This window comes from Cucurbita pepo, chromosome 19 (genome assembly GCF_057944985.1).
Source record: "Cucurbita pepo subsp. pepo isolate OVF chromosome 19, ASM5794498v1, whole genome shotgun sequence".
Lineage (NCBI taxonomy): Eukaryota > Viridiplantae > Streptophyta > Magnoliopsida > Cucurbitales > Cucurbitaceae > Cucurbita > Cucurbita pepo.
The window spans coordinates 2,702,280-2,721,465 of NC_141816.1; the positions used below are offsets into that span (position 1 = coordinate 2,702,280).

The window sequence follows — 19,186 nt, forward strand, 5'->3', positions numbered from 1 at the left end:
TTACTATTTCAAATATTAATAGTTTAATTTTTAGATTCCTAATGTTGTTAACTAAAACCCAAATTAAGATATGTAGTTTAGTCTCCATTTTAAAAAAAAATTACTATTTTAAATTTTAATTTCATATAGATATATATTGATATACAGACTTCAACTTGTATTATAAAAGTAATTAGTAGTCAACAAAATGATACTAAAATAGATCATTTGAAATTTTAAAGACGTGATTTTTTTTTTTTTCTTTTTAGTCTAAGAATGATGATCAGTGACTAAAATGAAACATACCTTAAATTGTATATAAATACTACTTTATTCCTTCGATCTTGAAAACGACACAATCTTGTGACATTTTCCGTTTGTCTACCTTCTAGATAGACGTTCATAAGAAACTTCATTACTCCATCATCAAAAATTTCAATTTGACTCAACGAGTCGATAGATTAGATCAACAGTGAACTCTAAACATATGTATTACAAAAATTTTGGCATCGTCCAGCTCTCGGATCATATGCCATGTTACTATGGCTCCGCATTTCATGTGGGGCTATGATCATAGGTTAGTGTTCCGTGAAAATGATGGCAATGGCATGGGCTCTTGCGGACGAAGGATCATGAGGACACCAAACATTGCAAGCATTGGGAGGACAAGAAGCCACTTCAGGAACTTGTAATAATATACATGGAATGTGAGGGAGAACTCATCTGAAAAATAGAGTCCATTCTTGTCAACCATCTCCACCAAAACAGTGGCTGTGGTCCTTGCACTCACTGTCGGCAGTTTAATCCGATGCTTGCCTGGTTCTTTGAACATCTGGTTCTGTTTTATCCTCCTCTCTCCCTGGTAATTGCCAGGAACCATCAAGGTTGTCTGCAAGTAAGTTGTAACACAATGTTCATATCAACATCTACTAATCTACGAAACAAAACCATGGAGGTTCGGAGTGATTTACGGTAACGTTATATGGTGCTTGAGTCCCAGATGGGTTTCTGTAACGGTCTACAATCTCGATCTCCATCCAGAAGTTCTTGCCTTCCTCGTCACGGTATGTTCTAGACGAATGCGAAACGAAAATGCCTTCACGGTTGTGCCGGACTGCAACATTGTTTCTTCCTTGATTAGCTGATCTCCATGTCTAAATCAAAAGATGCAATATTCAGTCTATGAAGACTTGAGCAAAGCAAGGTTGAGATCATCATAATACCTTGAGTGGATGATGAGGAGAAGGGGTTGAAAAGCAGAAAACATTTCCATTCATGGTTGTGACAATAAGATCAAGATCGTCTCCACCATCAACATTATCAGCAAGAACCATACTATATCTGCAATGAAAGAAAGCATAGAGAGTGAACATTTAGATGTTTACGATGCCAAATGATTATAGAGAACATCTTACGAAGTCTCGCCGATGTCGATAACATCGGCACACGATGTAGGTCCATCAATGAGATATAGATACCCATCAAATGATGATGTGACTAAAGTGAGTCCCTTCTTTTTGTCATCACGTTTGTTCAGATCAACGAGAAGAATTTGATTCATTACTCTTCCATGGGTTCGATAGGGGTATGGACGAACAAACGACCCGTCCTTGCCACTTAGAACATATATATTTCCTGATACCGTTGGCACCACCACATCGGTGTCACCGTCCCCATCGACATCGCCAATGGATGGACCCTAAGAACATACTTTTACGCATCAAAACTATGATAAATGTTATTCTACAAAAGAACATATCAGATACTTCATAGCAAACAGAGATCTCTAGGATGAATGCGTAAGTTAAGTTAAGTCATGCATGAATGTGGCACCATCAGCTTGACATGGACAACCTTACATGCAGAGAGTAACGAACAAGAAACCAAAGGTGGTTCTCACCTGTGGTATGAGGCTTTTTAGATTCTTTTCCCAAATTTCTTGACCTTGAGCAGTCCAGGCAGCAACATTTCCATGTGAATCCGTAGCCACAAGTTCAATTTTTCCATCATCATTGATATCAGCTGCAACAACTGCTCCCGTAATATCAGCCATTTGAAGAGGAAAGTTTTCTCTCACCTTGCCTGCACACAATAAAAATCAAGATTCAAATTTCAGGAAACTAGGAAGAACGATTACACGCAAAAGAATTTCAATGTCAAGAATGAGTGAACAAATATAATCATTGAAAACTAAGAGAGAAGAAATCAGCAAAATCAGGGGCCCATAACAAAAAGAATGAACCGAACCATTAGTATAGTATTTCAGAGGTAAGTGCTATCTCCTAAACAGAAGGAAGAAGAAGAAGATTGAGGAGTAATAACAAAGAGCACACGGCTCAAAGAAAGAATGCTTGCACAAGATCTCAAATCAAGTAACTATTCCCCATTTATCGGGCAAAAAAGTGTAAGCATCAGAAAGATAATTCGAAGTTGAGAAGAAACAGCCATAAGCTACTTTAGAATAAACCTATGCAATATTTTGAGGATAAGATATTCATTTACATCTTTTCCAATTTGCAAGAGTATAAGATCCCAAAAAAGGAAAATTTAATTAAAAAAAATCAATATATTGCCCAATTTTATATGCAATAGAAGCATATTAAGAGCAGACACAAAAAGAACAAGAAAGTCAGCATTCAGAATCAGAGAACAAGAAAATCAGTATTCAGAATCAGATTACCATGATGATCCAAGATGTAGAACAAGCCAAAAGAAGTTCCAACAAGAATGTCCAAATTCCCATCACCATCCAAATCAATGACAGTAGGGGAGGAATATATATAAGCAAGAAATTTTGCAGAATCTATGCTCAAGTCTAGTTCAGTTATCCACTTCACTTGCTTCGAATCCAGATTGAAAACAACAATGGCACCAGCTACATATTTCCCGATATCAATATCGCCCAATTCTTTCATGTGCTCTGGGTTGTCATAGTACCTATTATCAAAGAAGGTCATCAATTTCCTAGACACACAATACCAAAATAACAATTGATGCTTCAAGAAATTAGAATCGATGCCCCAAGAACACTGCAAAAAGTGCATGTATGTACATTTGAATATACACCATCGGGAAACTAATTTCGAATAAAACATAAAAGAGTTGATTTGGTTTCCCTCATTTACTTAATCATTACGATTAAAAACCAAAGACAAGAGACAGCATCACAGGGGACTCACTCATGATCAAAAAAGTATGAAACAGCTACAATCATTTCAGACACTCCATCATTATCAATGTCAGCTATGACCTGGTGAAAATTAACGAACCATTTAAAGACAATACAATGAGTCATATAAATAGTAGGGAATGGCACAGATGTTCATTTGAAGTATGAAAGTTAAACAACTTACAGGAGTGCACAACAAATGTGCGTCAATATCCACATACTCCTCTACTTTTTCATGCTTAACTTCAGTCCACTCCTCATCTCCCCACGTGGATCCATTGTTATAATCATCATCTTCTTGATTGTAATCATCAGCCAGCTCATCATTTTCACGGAATATCTCAAATGATGAATCAGCCTCTGCTTCCAAAGCTTCTTCACTTTCAACGGTGGCAACATGAGCATCTCCACTACCGTCTGCCTTGGACCTAGAACCATCTTCTTGAGATTGTTTGGAGTCACCATCTTTCAGAAGTCGTCTACTGATCCCAGTTCCTTTCTTATCATCAAGTATTCCGGTACGATTCGTAGAAGTATTGTTGGCCATGCTTGTAGGTAGGACAATATCTGGTACAACATTGCTGTCGTTTACCTTACTATTATTCACCAAATCTGAATCATTCAGCATTTGTGTTGATTTGGTAGCTGATGTTTTTAGTTCAATCGCACTTTGATTCATCGTGGGCCCGGTTGAATGGCTTAACTCTGGAATGCTTTTATTTGTTTCTAAAGGGACGACAAATGGACTGTGATATCAGTTGCCTCATCTCATGTGGTTCATAATATTATTTTCAGCCATAAAATCAACATCCACAAAGGTGAACAATAATTTTCAGGAAAAGACGCAAATTAATCATCTGAGGGATAAGATGCACTTACGAGCCATTGATTTTGTCTTATTTGCTTCCATGACAAGTTGTTCATCATGAACATCTGGATGAAACCGGTCCACTGGAACTGAATTTAGATTCACATACCAATTCTTGCGCACACGGCGACGTGGTATCTTTAACTTGTCTGGCATCATATATCCTGACACCCTAACAAGAATCGACATTTTTTAGGGAAAACAAAAATAAATACTTTACAGTGGAAACATAAACAAAAAGAAGCAAAGATAAGCACCTGAAAAAGAGTACTTCTCCATTGTATGTCCCCAAAGCTATTTCCCTCATACCATCTTTGTCAATATCATATAGAAGAGGACTAGCGTGCACAGTCGATTGATGGAAAGCAGGCCAGCCTAATCGAACATGCATAGTTTTGAATCTTTTGACTAATGAGTTGCTTTATCAAATACAATGCACAACTAATGCTCTCCAAAGCTTTCCATGTTAATGCAATATTTTTCACAACTCGGTCTTTTTCATTTTAAAACATCGATCACTGTTTAAGCTACAGTATAAAGCATATGAAGATATCATCAATAAGAGATCCTTCAAGAACAAATTTTACCTGGCATTTTATCTCCATCAGATCCTTCAAGAACTTCAAGGTAGTGAACAAAAGATGGAACCACTATCTCAAGTTTCCCATCACTGTAAAACAGATAAACTAAAAACTAAAGCTTAAGTAAAGAGGTTGCGCCCCAAATGTAAAGAGTGACAGCATTAAAACTCCCAGAAATCCTTAACACATTGGCTAAGCTTCACGTCATAAGGAATGTATAATGAGAGGCTTACTATACCTGTTAACATCAGCGATCAAGGGCGTGGCATATATGCTAGAACTCACTTCCGTTTGCCATCTTAGCTCCAAATTCTTTGGACATTGTGTATTCAACAAAGCATCCTCGTCTCTAACCAAAGATCGAACGTTTTTTTCTTTTTAAAATGTGTCAAAGTTTGAAATCAAACGAATCATTTCTCGTAAAAATCTCAATTGCGATTTAACCTTACAAATCCATGACAAAACAAACAAAACAACTAGACTAACTGCAGGTTCCTCAAGACGAAAATGAAAAGATGAAACAGCAGAACACAACTTACATCTCAGGATATCCAAGGACATCATCGGAGGCTTCTCGCTCCCGAAGTTTGTTTTCCTTGGCCTCTTCACCGTGAATGCATTTCGACCGAGCAAAGAGAATTAAACAAATCAAAAGAAAAATCACGGAGAATTTCATGTGTCCGCCCTCACCTAAGGAACGAGTCGACGCAAGAACAATGCAAATTCAGAGGATGTGCAGATGGGAGGATCTGCGTAACTGCAGTGGCGCCTTTGCTCTGCCGGTCTGACATGAAAAGATTGTAGACATTATATTAATATGGTTCTCGTTAACTGAAATTTAAGATTTTTATTCTCGGAAATTAACCTTCTTAGGATATAAATTAGTAATTAAAATTTAAAATTCCAGTTTTAGAGTTTGAATAGACATAAAATTTAAATTTATATCATTAATTTTTTTAACAATTAAATTTACGATAGATCTATTATAAACAAAATAAAAAATTAGACATTTTTAAAATTTATATATTATATATTAGCTTAAATGCGACTGTTCTTGCAAGCTTCAAAAATAAAAAAACCAAATTATTATCAAATGGAGATAAACTATTCCAGTTAAAAGTAAATAAAATTTATATCAAAATAGAAAACAATTTTTTTTTTTTTACGGTACAAACTTTGAGAACTAAAAATATAAAAATAAATTATTTTACTAAGTATACTCTCTTTTAAGTGTTTATCCGTCTAATTAGAAATATTTAGAATTTTCTAAATTATAAAACGATAGTCTCTAAATTTTAATAAGAATATATGCTATTAAAATTGTTAACTAAAGTGAGGAATGGCAGGTTGAGAATCATAGACTAATTTGTATTATTTTCGCACAATACAAACTATATTGAAAATGATCGTAAAGATGAGAAGGTGAGTTTGATTGGACGTCATGTAGTTTCTAAAAGAATGAAAATGCTGATTCATGTGTATGAAAGAATCTGACACATCTTCCACTCTAAAAAAATTTTTACTACACAAGGTAAACAAAATGAATGAATAAAGACCCTAAACTAGCTAATGGACCGTTATGTGAATGGTTCGTCACAAAAGTGAATTTGGATGTGATTGGAACATAATTCACAAGCCCACAACCAACGGATATTTTCCTCTTCAAGCTTTCCATTCTAGACTTGCCCTCGCGATTTTAAAATGTGTCTACAAGGAAAAGGTTTACACATCTTTCACGTCTACTGGGGTGAAGTTTTCACACCTATAAGAATGTTTCGTTTCCATCTCCAATCAATATGGAATCTCACATAAACAAACTCCAACATATGAATGGAATTTACAGTTTCCTTTCCAGTAGAAGATGGTGCGTATAGAAATTGTAACGAACCGGTTCGGGAATACAAAGAACTTAGCTCAAAATAAAGGTGTAGAGAAAAAGAGGCCAAAACATAACAGGACACAGACATGTTCATTACGAGTAAAGGCTGCTATTCACAACAGTAAAATGGCTCAGATTTACTTAAAATGACTGCCTTAGTTGCTGTGCTTAGCAATAATTCCTAAATGACCAAAAGAAAAATACTAATATACATGATGGATCCTAATCCTACATCTCCTCACCTGGAAAACTAGGAAGAAATGAATTTCAAAGCCCTAATTTTGAAGACATCTATCAAGTGCAATAACTGGATCATACAACTCGCCAGCCCTACACCACAAACTAAAGGATAGTACAAGGAGAAGCTAATGGTGGATATCTGGGTCACCCTTTTTAATAATATATATGCACAATTCTACCAAGGAGAGACATCATAAAGCTGGCAACAGATTGAACAAGCAAGCAAGCAAAACATGTGGGGAACACCTTTTCAGCAATTTCATCCAAAGATTACCAACTAATACTGCCTAATTTCTGTATTTGGGCACACGTCTGTCTAGCTATCACCTCCGTCGTGTTGAATTCGTATGTTGAGCCGCTTTACTATCATTCCTTATCCTATCAGCATACATGGGCAAGCGTATTATCTCGTGAATCTCCTTCAACAAATCCTCCTCCGTGATATTGTCTCTAATGCTGCGCATGACCTGTTTCAAATATCAAGCAATATTAGTTGATGCAGGGTTTTTTTTTTTTTAACTATCAGCAAAGCTTTGTATCAATTTGGCAGTAAAGGAACCTTTTTATAAGTATTGAAATCATTAGGAGTTGTTTTGTCTGTCCTGATACGCATGCAGACCCATACTTGCTCATCAGAATCCCAAGAACACTCAACAATCTTTCCTGAATAAAAGGAGGGATCGCCATCTGCAAAAACTTAAAAATAAGATTTGAAAGAATATACACTAAAGACTATATATATAAGTAAAGTATTCATCCCCAGACTATAAAAAACACATGAATGTAACATCTGATATAACAGTGCCCATGTTGCTCAAAAGCAAAACAATATCATATATTATTTCCAGATGATCCACTTTTTTATAGATAGTTTATGAAGACAGTACATGCCAGCATGTTCTTATATGACAATTTCTTCAACCTTCTAGCAGATTTGAAACTGGAGCCTATTAACTGATCTTACAATATTTCCTGTCAAAAGTAGAATACCATGCAACAAACTCAAGGATTTTAAACCAAATGACCTTCTGGTTATCCTGGAATTTTTGCATCAATTATGCAACCTTGAGAATATAGTTGCGAAGCATAGCTTGCGGTCAGAATTATCCACATATGCAAGAGCATGTGATCATCAAATCCCAATTACTCAACCAACCGACATTCAGCTACATAATTCCAGTAGCAACTACAAAAAGATAAATGAGTACGAATGTGGATTTATGAACTCATTGTAACACAATCCAGTAGTTTAAGAGGCAATGCAATGGGAGAGAAGAAAGTTTTATAGTCGTTAGATTGTGTGGCAACTTCTAGCCAACGCTAGCAGTAAAGTTTTGTCAAGCGGGTTCAACTTAATGAAAGAATTTGTTTCATGATCTGTCCAGCAGGTTCAACTTAGAAGGCAGATCACACTCGCACAAACTCTTCAATAAATCTCTTCACACACAATAATTTAATACTTTGTTCGATCTATAAGCCCCTGAATGGACCTCAGAAGTAATTTTACTTCATACCCTAAGTCCTTGACAATCAAGATGATATTTTCTTCACACAAATTTTGCAGCTGTCCACAATTGGATGTAAATGTTCATTTTAGTGGCCAATAAACATACAGATAATTAAAAATGATTTAACTGACTAATGCAAAGAGAACAAGTTGAGAGACAAAGAGGCAAAACTATTTGCATCAACCTTTGAACTTAACCCTATTTCCATCCATCGTTTTCCTCTTTCCACGTTCGAACAAAATAAGAATCTGAGAATCATCTTCACCCAACTGTCCAGATAAATAATTTTAAATTACTTCACCGTCAACTTCAGCTGCAGATATCAAATTCAATTCTAAAGAAATTACTTACAACCTCAAATAGGAAGTCGACTGAGTTCATTTCAGGATATTTCCACTTCAAAAGACCCTCATGAGTTCGAGGAACATAAGCATCATCCCACCCCTAGAAAAGAAAAACATTTTAGTGCAACAAATGCTGATAACAAATCTCTAAATAAAAGGTAGGGGCAATGTCAATTTGAACCCCTAAACATTGTAGGTTAAAACAATTAAAGCTCTAAACTAATAATTGAATCAATTAAAACTTAAAACTTCCATGAAGATCAATTTAGTCCAATGCTCAATTTTTTTTAAAAAAAATTGTAAATGCATAATTTGCACGAGTTTAACACTTCTTTAACTGAAGGCATTAATGCAGTAATAGAGGAAAATGTTGGGAATCAAGTGAATAGTAGTGAATTTCATTAATATGAGTTGTTATCAAGTCTAAATTATTCAAGTATAAAGTTGATTTCAATTATGATAGAATTATTTGTTTAAGATTTTATTCGAGTCACTTTCCAATTTTAAGGGTATAAATTTATTGTTCCCTAAAAAGTAAACTTCCCCAATGCTAGGCACAAACAGAAAACAGAGTATAAATCCAATATTTAAGAAGCATAGAGAAACAATGCGATTAAATAGAGATGCCACAAGAGATTATACGCTTGTAAACTTCGAGAAATAATACTTAGTATCAAAGTTTCCTGGAATAAAAGATGGTTCAAGTCCTATAAAAAATGAAAAGGTCAGTTCATATTTTATTTACTAAAAAATCAACTACCTGAAATATTAGACCATCGGCATCATGTGAAAGCCTCGGTATGAACTCCTTCAAAAGTTTGGTAACTGTAGAGAGCAACCAAAAATCTTTCCTCCTCACCTAATGAGTAATTTATGTTGAATCAAATAGCCACATCCAGAAGAAAAAGCATAACAAGAAAGTATGGATACACACCCTAAATGGCTCTAGGTCATATCTGTAATGAAGGTTTCTGCTTTGGTAAATATTCTGGCGCTCATAATTGCGAGGTTCAATCACTTCTTTCTCAAGCATCTTCCACCGTTCATAGAAAGGACGCTACACAATGGCAAGCTATTAGAGCTATAAAAAGGAAATAACAACTTATCACTAAAGGATACATGCCAATTAATTGAACGGTTTATTCATTGTGAGTTAAGAGATCTAGATAGAGTATCACATATAATCTAAGTCAGGTCAAAATACGAGAAGGAAATGATAAACCTACCACAAAATTAGAAATTAGAACACTAATACTAATGCCTCTAAAATGATTACTTGGCTAGAATTGAACTGTACAATCAAGCACTCAGAAGCGATAGTTAAGTCTGTGGACTCATTAGTGCCAGCAAGTTGTGCAATACAATAGAGGTGGCAAAAATCAAACCAAAACAAAACACACGCGCACACAAATAATAATAATAAAATAAGCACACCCAATTGAAATTAAGCAATATTTTTTTTTGGTTAAACTACATTGAAAACATAAGTTTTCCTCCATTAGGAGCACTTTCATTGCTAACAAATATATAAATCAAACCTCAATAACTGAAACATGATTAATTGCCATCATATCATAGATAAGGTATCTTCTCTCCTGCTTCTGCGAGTCTGGCACAGTATCGATTATCATTTCTCCATCAAGTAGTGTAAAGTGGTGACTTTTTTCAACTAGTCCCTTGAAGCCAAAATTAATAATATATATCAGATTGAATGCTGGGACAATTATACAAGCACATACACCTTCAGTGAAGGATCGGGCAAACATACATCATTCGCATTTCTGCAAGGAAATCTCATTTGGACTCTTCGAAATTTAAAACCCCTGTCTATCAAGTAGCATCCATCCACGGTTATGAGCATCATATATCTTGTTCCATCAGCTTTCCACGTGGCATAATAATAGCGTTGCCTTAGCAGTTGCAGATTGTCTCTGAATAACATAAAAATAAAATCAAACTCATTATCATGAACTGAATTTTAACAGCAAACCCAATCAATAAGAACCTATAATCAACGGTAGCGTACAAATGATTACTCAATTGATTCTTTGCTTCAATTTGTCAGGATAAGAAGCATTGGAATTACCAAAAGAGACTAAGTGCGAGGATGTCCACCGTAGCACAGAAGCAAAGAAGACTACAGAGAAAGGAGGTCTAATTTCCAAGATTCAAACACAAAAAAGCATAAGAGGCGGTAGCAGCTATTAGAAATAAGAGATGCTTCTAAATCACAGATATTACTTGAGAAGTTATTTACTCAAACAGTGAGCTACAAAATATATTACAATTGCAATTACAATAGTCAGAACTCTTTAATTTTAATAGAGGTTACAAACTATAATAACATTACAAAATATTTTCTAAGTTAAGCATATAGCTCAGTCGCACCCCTTCACAACCAAAAGAGAAAAATAAATATATAAATAACCATTCTAATAGTCAGAACTAAGCATCAGAATCACGAAACGCTCAGTATCATCAGTAATTGAGTTCAGCAGGCAGCAAAAAGTCACGTGAAGGACTGAAGAGCAAGTAGCATGCAAAGTACTTGAAAACCTTATTAGAGTCCCAGACCACCAGACCAAGCCATTTAAATCACCTTGTTAAGGATCCAGAATTTGTATTTCTTTCACAGGAAGTAGTCTAAATATCGATCATTTGAACCTTCAGGATAGAACCTTAGCCAAGACTGTGTAAAGGCCCGTCACTGGCTAAGTGGTCCAAAATATACTACTCTTCAGGTATATATCTTCTTAGGAATTTAGCCAATATATGTATCATTAAGGCAAGGATTAACTGTTCTAATACTTCAAAAAAAATCTTGAAACACCTCCATAGTGTCCTTCACTATGTTCCATGTATTTTATTTCCAATAACTCAATAGAACAACCATCTAGAACAAAGAATTTATCATATAAGAAACAAGTAATTCATTGATCAAGACCTCAAACAATCCAAATAATTGATGGTAGGCAATGGTTTGTCCAACTCAAACAAATGCTACAACCAACCTGTCCTCCATGTCATGTCTAGAGGGAAGAAGCTAAATTCTCTCGTTTTCAGATAAATCTGATTAAAAAATCAAATATTTCCTACTCAATCTATTATTCAACACGATGTCTACCATCTTCAAAAAGCTTTCAGTTGTAAAATTTCTCTGCCTTTTTTTTCTTTGTAATGAGAATCCAGCTTTCATCAAAATGAAATAATACAAAAGGGGCAAGTGAAAAATAGCCAAAGCCTCCAAAAAGTAACTAGTTATACAACAACCTCTGTCCAACCAACCCTAAAAGATAGTTATAGCATTAGATCTCAATACAAGTACATCCTCTGTCCAAGACCTCTCAACATCATGGAAAATTGTCCTAATTCTCTCAGCACCTTCTCCATCATAAAACAGCAGCAAATGTACAAAGTGAAATGAACGCCAAAAGAATATTTTTAATAAAAGCCCCAAATCTCTCTAGAAAATTGACAACTCCAACTGAGGTGATACAAGTCCTGCAACGCACCCCTGCCAAGAATGCATCATTGCAGCCCCAACAAAATGACGAATGCCTACCCATAGAGTTAGCTCTCTCATGCAAAGAAATTGACCTTCTTAGAACAACCGTCCCTGACAAGGAAAATAAAGGAAACTACGGAAATTAGGGCTAGACAAAATAAGGAAGAACGAAGGATTAGGAACCATCTAGTGAGGACAAAGGGACCATATGCAAGTATCCCGATTCCTGGAGTGGCATGAAGGGCATCCAGAAAAAAATAATTAAAAAAAGAAGAGTAGTTATCCACCAACTCACTATCTACCGAAGGGCGATAGTAGAAAACCAAATTTTAACGAAGAAAAAAAACCATGATTTCTTTGGCACCTTGTTCGCGCCAACTGGAACGACTCGTGCCCAAGATTCGCCACCTATTGGCCCAAAAAATCCTCTGCATCCCCTTTGACATTGTCAAGTTGCTTATTTCTCACTTCTAAGAGTGAAGACTATCCCCACAAACCAACATGAGGCCTTCCAACATGCTTTGTCCTCACTCACATGCATCCTAGAATACATGCTTTGTCCCCTGTGCACTCTGTTGGTATAGGTACTTTCAATTCGTTTAAGCTTTTCTTAGACACTCTATCCTCCCAAATGTTCTCATTGAATGCGGTTGCCACATGCCCACTTGCTTCCATGTTGGTTCATCCTCGAACCACACCTTACTGGGAGAGGTACCACCTTGATACCATTTGTAACAACTCATGCCTAGGATTCAGATCAAGATTCGAAATTTGAATTTGGCGCCTAATGGCCCCTACAATCCCTAACATCCCATGCAACATGGTCAAGTTACTCATTTCTCTCCCCACAAAACAACATGAGTCCTTCCAGCATACTTTGTCCTCATTCACATGCATCCTATAAAATTTTTAGAAGGTCATCCAACATACAATTGCTCCAAGCAATGCACGTTTAACCTTGGAGTTCCTATGATTGAGTCACCGAAAAGGAAGGTGCACCTTGTTGATATAGGTAGTAATTTTCAAATTCCTTTAGACCTTTCTTAGCCATCCTATCTTTCGAATTGCTCTCATCAGGATGTGGTCTTTGGTTCATTCATGTGCCCCTCCTTCACTCGAGTGTCACACCACCAAGCATCGCAGTTTCTTCATAAGAAAAAAAAAAAAAATCAAATCAACCCTTCCTACCGAGAGAACTCTCATAACCCCAATCATAATAAGTATGCTGGGCCATGAAGCAAATGTATTGACTTCAAGTATAATCGCTTCGTTGTAGTAACTACTAAAATAATGAAAAGCTAAAAAGGGCCTTTGACTCACTATGCATAGAATGTCACACGAAGCACAAAGGCATTTAGAAGTAGAATTAATTAATTTAGGAAAATGATATGAATGAAGATAAGGAAATTTTATGTAACAGGACCTGTTAAGAGACACTGGATGTGACCCTGGAAATTGCAAATTTGCTCTTGCCTGAAAAATAAAATATTTTGAATAATGAATCAAGTATAAGCTACACAAAAACATTTTGATACATCAGCAAGCTACATGTGTAAGTGCTTCAACTTCATAATGTATCTTATGTACAAATTCCGACTATAATTTTTTAAGCAATAGTGTTGCAAAGGCTCATGCATGTTGGCTTCGGCAATAAGTTCAACTGAAACAAATTTCAATGTCCTATTTGAAAACTCAGATGATCATTCATCATCCTCGTTTCCTGGTGAATAGAATAATTGAATGAAAACAGCATAAAATTATATCAAGTATAAAATATATTCCATGCCTACCATATAAACTAACTGCTTCCAAGTTCTAAATCCACAACATATATAAGTTGGGAACGTTACATGGTAAACATACAATTCCTAAATATGAATTGCAGAAAGAATACAAACCAACTAAAATATAATTTAAAATAATATAACAGTAATAATGAATTAAAAAAACCAAAATTGTCAGGGAAAAGAGTTTCCTAATTGTTTCAGTGGTACTTTGTAAATAGATGGTTTAAGTGAACAAATTGTATGATTGTCCAGTAAGTAAAAAAACTTATTTTTATAATTATTAAGAGAGATAGAGATAGAAAGAGAGAGAGAGAGAGAGAAGAAGCCAAAACTCCCCATATAAAAATCCGCAGCAGTCTTGTGCGAATATCAGTGAAATAAATGGACGTGAAACGATGGATTATGATGGCTATAGTCTGATAAAAAAGTGCAGGCATAGGGGGAAAGGGTTAGAGAGCATACTCCAGCATTCAATTTAAGCATTTGATAGCAAAAGTGTTTTAAAGCACGTTCCTGGTCCTCAGGTATCTCATCTCCCAATATATCATCATTTGTCATCATTTGAGTACCATCATCATGATTTTCCTGGAAGACCAAAAAAATCTTCTTAAAAAATAAAATAAAATAATCTAAATCCAAAGACTAATTAGTAGAACTCAATTAGTCCTCCCTTTTTGTCCCTTCCTAACAAAACCGTTCACTTCTCTCTCTTGAAAAAGGTTTTATCCCCACACCTACAACAAATGGGATCCACTAGCTCTTCTAATGCACTTGCTAAAGAAGGTAGAAGAAAAACTACAAAGAATACTGTATTGGTCAAGGGATTGGAACATGGGAAAGTAATGCACCATGGCTTAATTTTGGAACTTTTACATATACAAACACAGAGTGTACGGATGAGTAGGATGGAGCCCAATGCTGCAATTATCAAAAAGGAATTGAAAGTCGACTTCTGTGTGTATTCAATTTCCATGTGCAATCTAAATTATGCAAAGTGGTCAGAAAAAAAAAAAAAAAAAAAAAAAAAAAAAAAGATCTCTGGAGGCTTAAGGCAAAAGAGACCCTTCCTCTCTTTTTCTTTTGCACTTCATTATTGTCTAGGGGTTCCCAATCAGAAAAAATACCCACGGACAATTGCCCACACAGGTACCTACAAAAAGCAGGATTTTCCCCCACCTACAGAGAGGCAAAATTTATGATGCACACCCACATGTCACAAGGAACTTTGCTCCGAACAAAAGTGAAAAATAAGGCAAGAGTTTCTAATTGGCACTCTTCTTTAGTCACAACCATTTCCTCCATGTCTCATGTTTGAAGAAAAAGGGCGAATGTCTTGTGGCTCTATGCCTCTAAGGCTACTCCATCAGAAATTTAATGAGAGAGCAATAAGAGTGTCTTTTAAGGAGTTTTCAAAGGAATTTTACAAATCCGTGGACCCTATTAGTTTTGCATCCTTCTTAGGGTGCTCTAGACACAAATTCCTAATAAATTTGCAACCTATAGTCAAATTTTTCCTATCGACTATCAAGCAAATTTCTTACGTGAAAAGGCAATTTGGTACAAAGAGTTCATATCCTCATCACTAAGTAGAGCAACTTATATATGATTCTGTACACTTCTTATGTAACAGTTCTATTAATATAAAGAAATGGAAATATAGGCAAGAACGAGTACTCTCTAAATATTGCATACATTCAAAGGAGCCGCAGAACCCCCATCATCGTCGTCATCCGGAACTGCTTCACCATTAAGATCAAGATCTGAAGATCTCTTCCACTCAGGCGTGGGTGGGCAAACAACCATTTCAGGTTTTTTTTCATGATAAAAGGCATATAATGCATCAATGTAGTCTGGCTTGTAAATTCCAGGAGGCCGTGCATCGGAAAACGTTTTAAGAGCCTGTGAAATGAGGATAAACCAATACCCCCCCGCAAGGGGTAGAAGACAAAACGAGAGACAAATCAATGAGCTAGACTAGGAAAAAACCATGACACTAGAATCATTTTACAGGTACACTAACTAACCTGGGTAACAGAAATGGATAGTGCACGCACAAGATAATTTATGATCATATATCCAGTGCGATTATGGCCATGAGTGCAATGGACAAGAATATACTTCTTTGAATGTTTCTGACGAGAAAGGAACTGAATGACCTGGAAAAAAAACGCGACATTTTAATTAGACCTAGGTATGTTATATGGTTGAAATAAATAAATAAAATACGTCCGCACGTTCAGGTTCTACAACTTTTTCATTTACTTTGCTCAACAAGTAAACAAGTCTATACATGCACAATCACTTGAAACGTGTACTATAATTGGGTGTATGTCTATGCATATCCCAACACACTTTTTTCCCAAATCAAACTGATACACTGGAGAAGTTATGAGATCAAAGCCGTTCTCCCAGATCTTTGGTTGGAAAGGAAATTGAGATTCTTCTAGAATATGTTTCTTCCTTGGGCCGCTTGCTTTGATTCTGCTCATTTGAAAGCTTCACATGGAGTTTTCTATCCAAGTCTTTTACCAGTTTTCTTTGTTATTTAGGATGCTTTTATTTTTCCTTTATTAAGATTTTTATGGTCTTATTTTCACTCCCTTGTAGGGTTTGTATTTTTAAGCATTAATCTCTTTTCATTTCACCAATTAAAAGTTTTGTTTCTGACTCTAAAAAAATAATAAATAAATAAAATAAAGAAGATATTCTAAGACCTAATGGTCATTGCCAGGACATAAATGTTGCTAAGTAAATCAATGGACAATAAGTTAAAAAATTGGTATATTGAAGTGACCCACATGGGTACGAGTTAGACAGTATTACACCTAAAGAAGTATTGATATCGTTCGGTTCCTTATTTCACATTGTACCCAGTGTCCAATAAAAAAAGATCAACAAAAGTTAATCCCTTCCACTCAAAATCTAATGTATGAAAGCATTTGTAAGAAAACGGAAAAGGATTATCTGTGTGTGTGTGAAATAAAATGGTACAAACCTCGTAAACAAACATATTGACTGACTTGTTGTCAGGTACAGAATCTCTCCCCTTGCAAGGAATCTTCCCCCAACAAGAACAAAGAACACAGAAAATTAGTAGAGTTCAACCCCTACAATTAGAAAGTACAATTAAGATAACATGCCATATTCCAACACTCACCTTAACATACTTGATACCCTCTTTATTCAAATCTGTTGTTGTATAATAACGGTAAGAATTTGTCAAATCAATCACCAAACCGAGCTGAAAATTTAGTTCAAAATAATCTGTTATTTCAATTAGGTAAAATGAGCAAGAACAACAAATCCCTTATTACAATATTTTGTCTTTTTGTTCTCCATATACATAAGAACAACTGGGCATGGAGATGCCTTTCATTTTCATCATGTTACGATTTTCAGTGGAAAACATTTTGTAATCCATCCCTTTATCAAAAAAAATTGCAGTTTTTCTTTTTTCTCTTTCTCTGGTTTTTAAATATGTGCACAGATACTTACTTTCCTTCCCCAAACTCTCTGCTGATGGATCACTTGCTTAAACGAGTATCTTTTACCAGGTGTTATACAATCATTGAAGGATTCACCCAGAGGAACCTTGGAAGGAATCATGCAGCATATTTCTTGACCAAATGCAGGGCAATCCAACCAACCTAGAGATAAAAGAGGTAAACAAAAATGGCTAAAACATAAATCATAGAAAAGAAAGTTTCTTGACAGGAATGTTTAGTTCGCATGGTCTACGATTTAGCATGAAAACTTAACTTAAAGCCTCAAATATATGCATGAAAAATACCCAGAAAAAATAAATGGATACGTAAAACTTACGTGAACCTCCCTTATTTTTGACCAGTTGATAACTCAAATATTTACAAATAGGTACATGCAAAGGAGCCATAACCTTCGTAAAAAAGAAGGAAACAATGAAATCCAAAAACTAAGAACCTCACCTGGGGGAAGCCTGTTTCTATCATATTTTTGGTTTTTAGCAGGGTAAAACTGATCCCGTGCAGGTTGCTGGTATTCATGCACCGGTCTCTCAATAGAGCGATCTCTCTTCAACCGTCTTTTTCTTTCTTCTCGCTCCTAACACAAACGAATAGATGCACAATCAAGCAGGGCTGCTCATCTAGGTATCAATGTGTATGCATTATTACTGTTCGAGTGCATGCAAGTTCAATACACTGGTGCACTCACAAAAAGACTAAGTTTCCTCCTTCAAGTCATATCCTTTTCTTTGTATTGCTACATTCTCTCATTTTTTTCTTAACGGGTATTGGCCAAAAAAGAAAAAGAGAAAGAAGTCTACCCGAATATCAAATCTTACTAGAGAACGTAGAAAACCAAGATAAAATCTCATCTATCCTCTACTTCATATAAATCGTTCTAATGAGGTGTCGGAAAAGTTTCTTTTCTAGTTAAAATGAAAATACGGGCAGAAACACACATACCCGCCGTGCTATACTGGCACCGGACTCTATGTGTTCCTCTGGAGCACTATACACCTCTTCATGCCTCTCAAACGTCTCTTCATCCTCTTCAGGCACCGGCGAGGCATTTAAGTCCATGGAAACAATCATTCAACGACCACCAAGCAACATTTACTCCAAACCTCACAATTCCTCAAACACTGGAAAGTCGTGAACTTCACTGGTAACCCAATATTCAAAACAACCCTGCAAGTCCAAAAAAAACCCAAACAACACGAAATTACAACCATTTTGACTACAAGCTTCTCAAGTTAAAAAAAAAAAAAAAAAACAACAACAACAACAACGAACCGCATTACTCGCAGAACGAAACCCGCAACCCTAGTTAATCAAACAACCTGAAGGGAAGCAAAATCCCGTACTCCCGACGCTTCTATTCTGCAAATTGGCAGCACTTAAGCTAAACACACACACAAAAAAAAAAAAAAAAAAAAAAAAAAAAAAAAAAAGAACATACAACAACCCAAGAATACAAGAACAAAAAGAGAAAGAAAAACAACGAAAGAATCAAACCTCGGCAGGCAATTGCAATCGACTGCCAATCCCTGCCGAAACTACGATCCACCAACGCAAGGTTGAAGAAGACGGTGGCAGAAAGCAAGAACGCGAAGACGCCGGAAAGCAGAAATCCAGCAAGGCGTAGTCGAAAATAATTTCAGAGAAAACAGTGGCATGGAAAATCAAAGACAAGAAAACCTACATAATTGACCTCACCGGCCAGTTGAAGTCGCATTCGAAACCCTAAGAAGAGAAGAGAAGAGAAGAGAAGAGAAATGAAAGTGAAAAAAATAGAGAGAAGAGGGAAAGAACGAAAGAAAAAGAAAGAAAAAGAAAGAAAAAGA

The 19,186-nt window shown here is 35.8% G+C and overlaps 2 protein-coding genes across 9 annotated transcripts; both read right to left on the reverse strand.

Moving 5' to 3' along the window:
* Positions 1-270: 270 nt before the first annotated feature.
* On the reverse strand, positions 271-5,486 carry LOC111781072 (protein DEFECTIVE IN EXINE FORMATION 1). Of its 3 annotated transcripts, none has more exons than XM_087119861.1 (13): positions 5,137-5,476; positions 4,836-4,946; positions 4,604-4,686; positions 4,274-4,391; positions 4,028-4,188; positions 3,333-3,874; positions 3,159-3,229; positions 2,660-2,916; positions 1,880-2,061; positions 1,458-1,678; positions 1,203-1,320; positions 951-1,133; positions 271-868 (listed from the first exon to the last, which is right to left on the reverse strand). In XM_087119861.1, the coding sequence occupies exons 1-13, from the start codon at positions 5,271-5,273 to the stop codon at positions 551-553; spliced, it is 2,502 nt and encodes an 833-aa protein (XP_086975987.1). In that variant the 5' UTR covers positions 5,274-5,476; the 3' UTR covers positions 271-550. The 3 variants fall into 3 exon arrangements, with proteins under 3 accessions (XP_086975987.1, XP_023517249.2, XP_086975988.1); XM_023661481.2 differs by having other exon boundaries at positions 1,395-1,678; positions 5,137-5,473; XM_087119862.1 differs by having other exon boundaries at positions 727-868; positions 951-1,093; positions 1,395-1,678; positions 5,137-5,486.
* Positions 5,487-6,547: 1,061 nt separating this feature from the next.
* Positions 6,548-19,186, reverse strand: LOC111781073 (uncharacterized). Of its 6 annotated transcripts, none has more exons than XR_015414235.1 (20): positions 18,858-19,186; positions 18,636-18,722; positions 18,306-18,530; positions 17,805-17,940; positions 17,356-17,507; positions 17,018-17,101; positions 16,856-16,918; positions 15,885-16,016; positions 15,553-15,759; positions 14,323-14,445; positions 13,497-13,546; positions 10,337-10,499; positions 10,107-10,244; positions 9,503-9,625; positions 9,329-9,427; positions 8,576-8,668; positions 8,409-8,493; positions 7,742-7,902; positions 7,276-7,403; positions 7,075-7,183 (listed from the first exon to the last, which is right to left on the reverse strand). XR_015414235.1 is itself a non-coding variant. In XM_087119816.1 (19 exons), exons 3-19 carry the CDS (start codon positions 18,432-18,434, stop codon positions 7,040-7,042), a joined length of 2,049 nt encoding a protein of 682 aa, XP_086975942.1. In that variant the 5' UTR covers positions 18,435-18,530; positions 18,644-18,722; positions 18,858-19,184; the 3' UTR covers positions 6,548-7,039. The 6 variants fall into 6 exon arrangements, 4 of the variants coding, with proteins under 4 accessions (XP_086975942.1, XP_086975941.1, XP_086975944.1 ...); XR_015414236.1 differs by having other exon boundaries at positions 8,579-8,668; positions 18,858-19,185; XM_087119816.1 differs by lacking the exon at positions 7,742-7,902 and having other exon boundaries at positions 6,548-7,183; positions 18,644-18,722; positions 18,858-19,184.

Coding starts and splice junctions, on each gene's coding strand:
- LOC111781072 (XM_023661481.2), bottom strand. CDS start 5,273: ATGAAATTCTCCGTGATTTTTCTTTTGATTTGTTTAATTCTCTTTGCT. Junction 2,917..3,158: donor TCATACTTTTTTGATCATGA/GTGAGTCCCCTG, acceptor CTTTGATAATAG/GTACTATGACAACCCAGAGC. Junction 869..950: donor AAGCACCATATAACGTTACC/GTAAATCACTCC, acceptor ACTTACTTGCAG/ACAACCTTGATGGTTCCTGG.
- LOC111781073 (XM_087119817.1), bottom strand. CDS start 18,434: ATGATTGTTTCCATGGACTTAAATGCCTCGCCGGTGCCTGAAGAGGAT. Junction 16,017..16,855: donor TCAATATGTTTGTTTACGAG/GTTTGTACCATT, acceptor TTTTTTTTCCAG/GTCATTCAGTTCCTTTCTCG. Junction 10,500..13,496: donor CATCCAGTGTCTCTTAACAG/GTCCTGTTACAT, acceptor TATGTTATTCAG/AGACAATCTGCAACTGCTAA.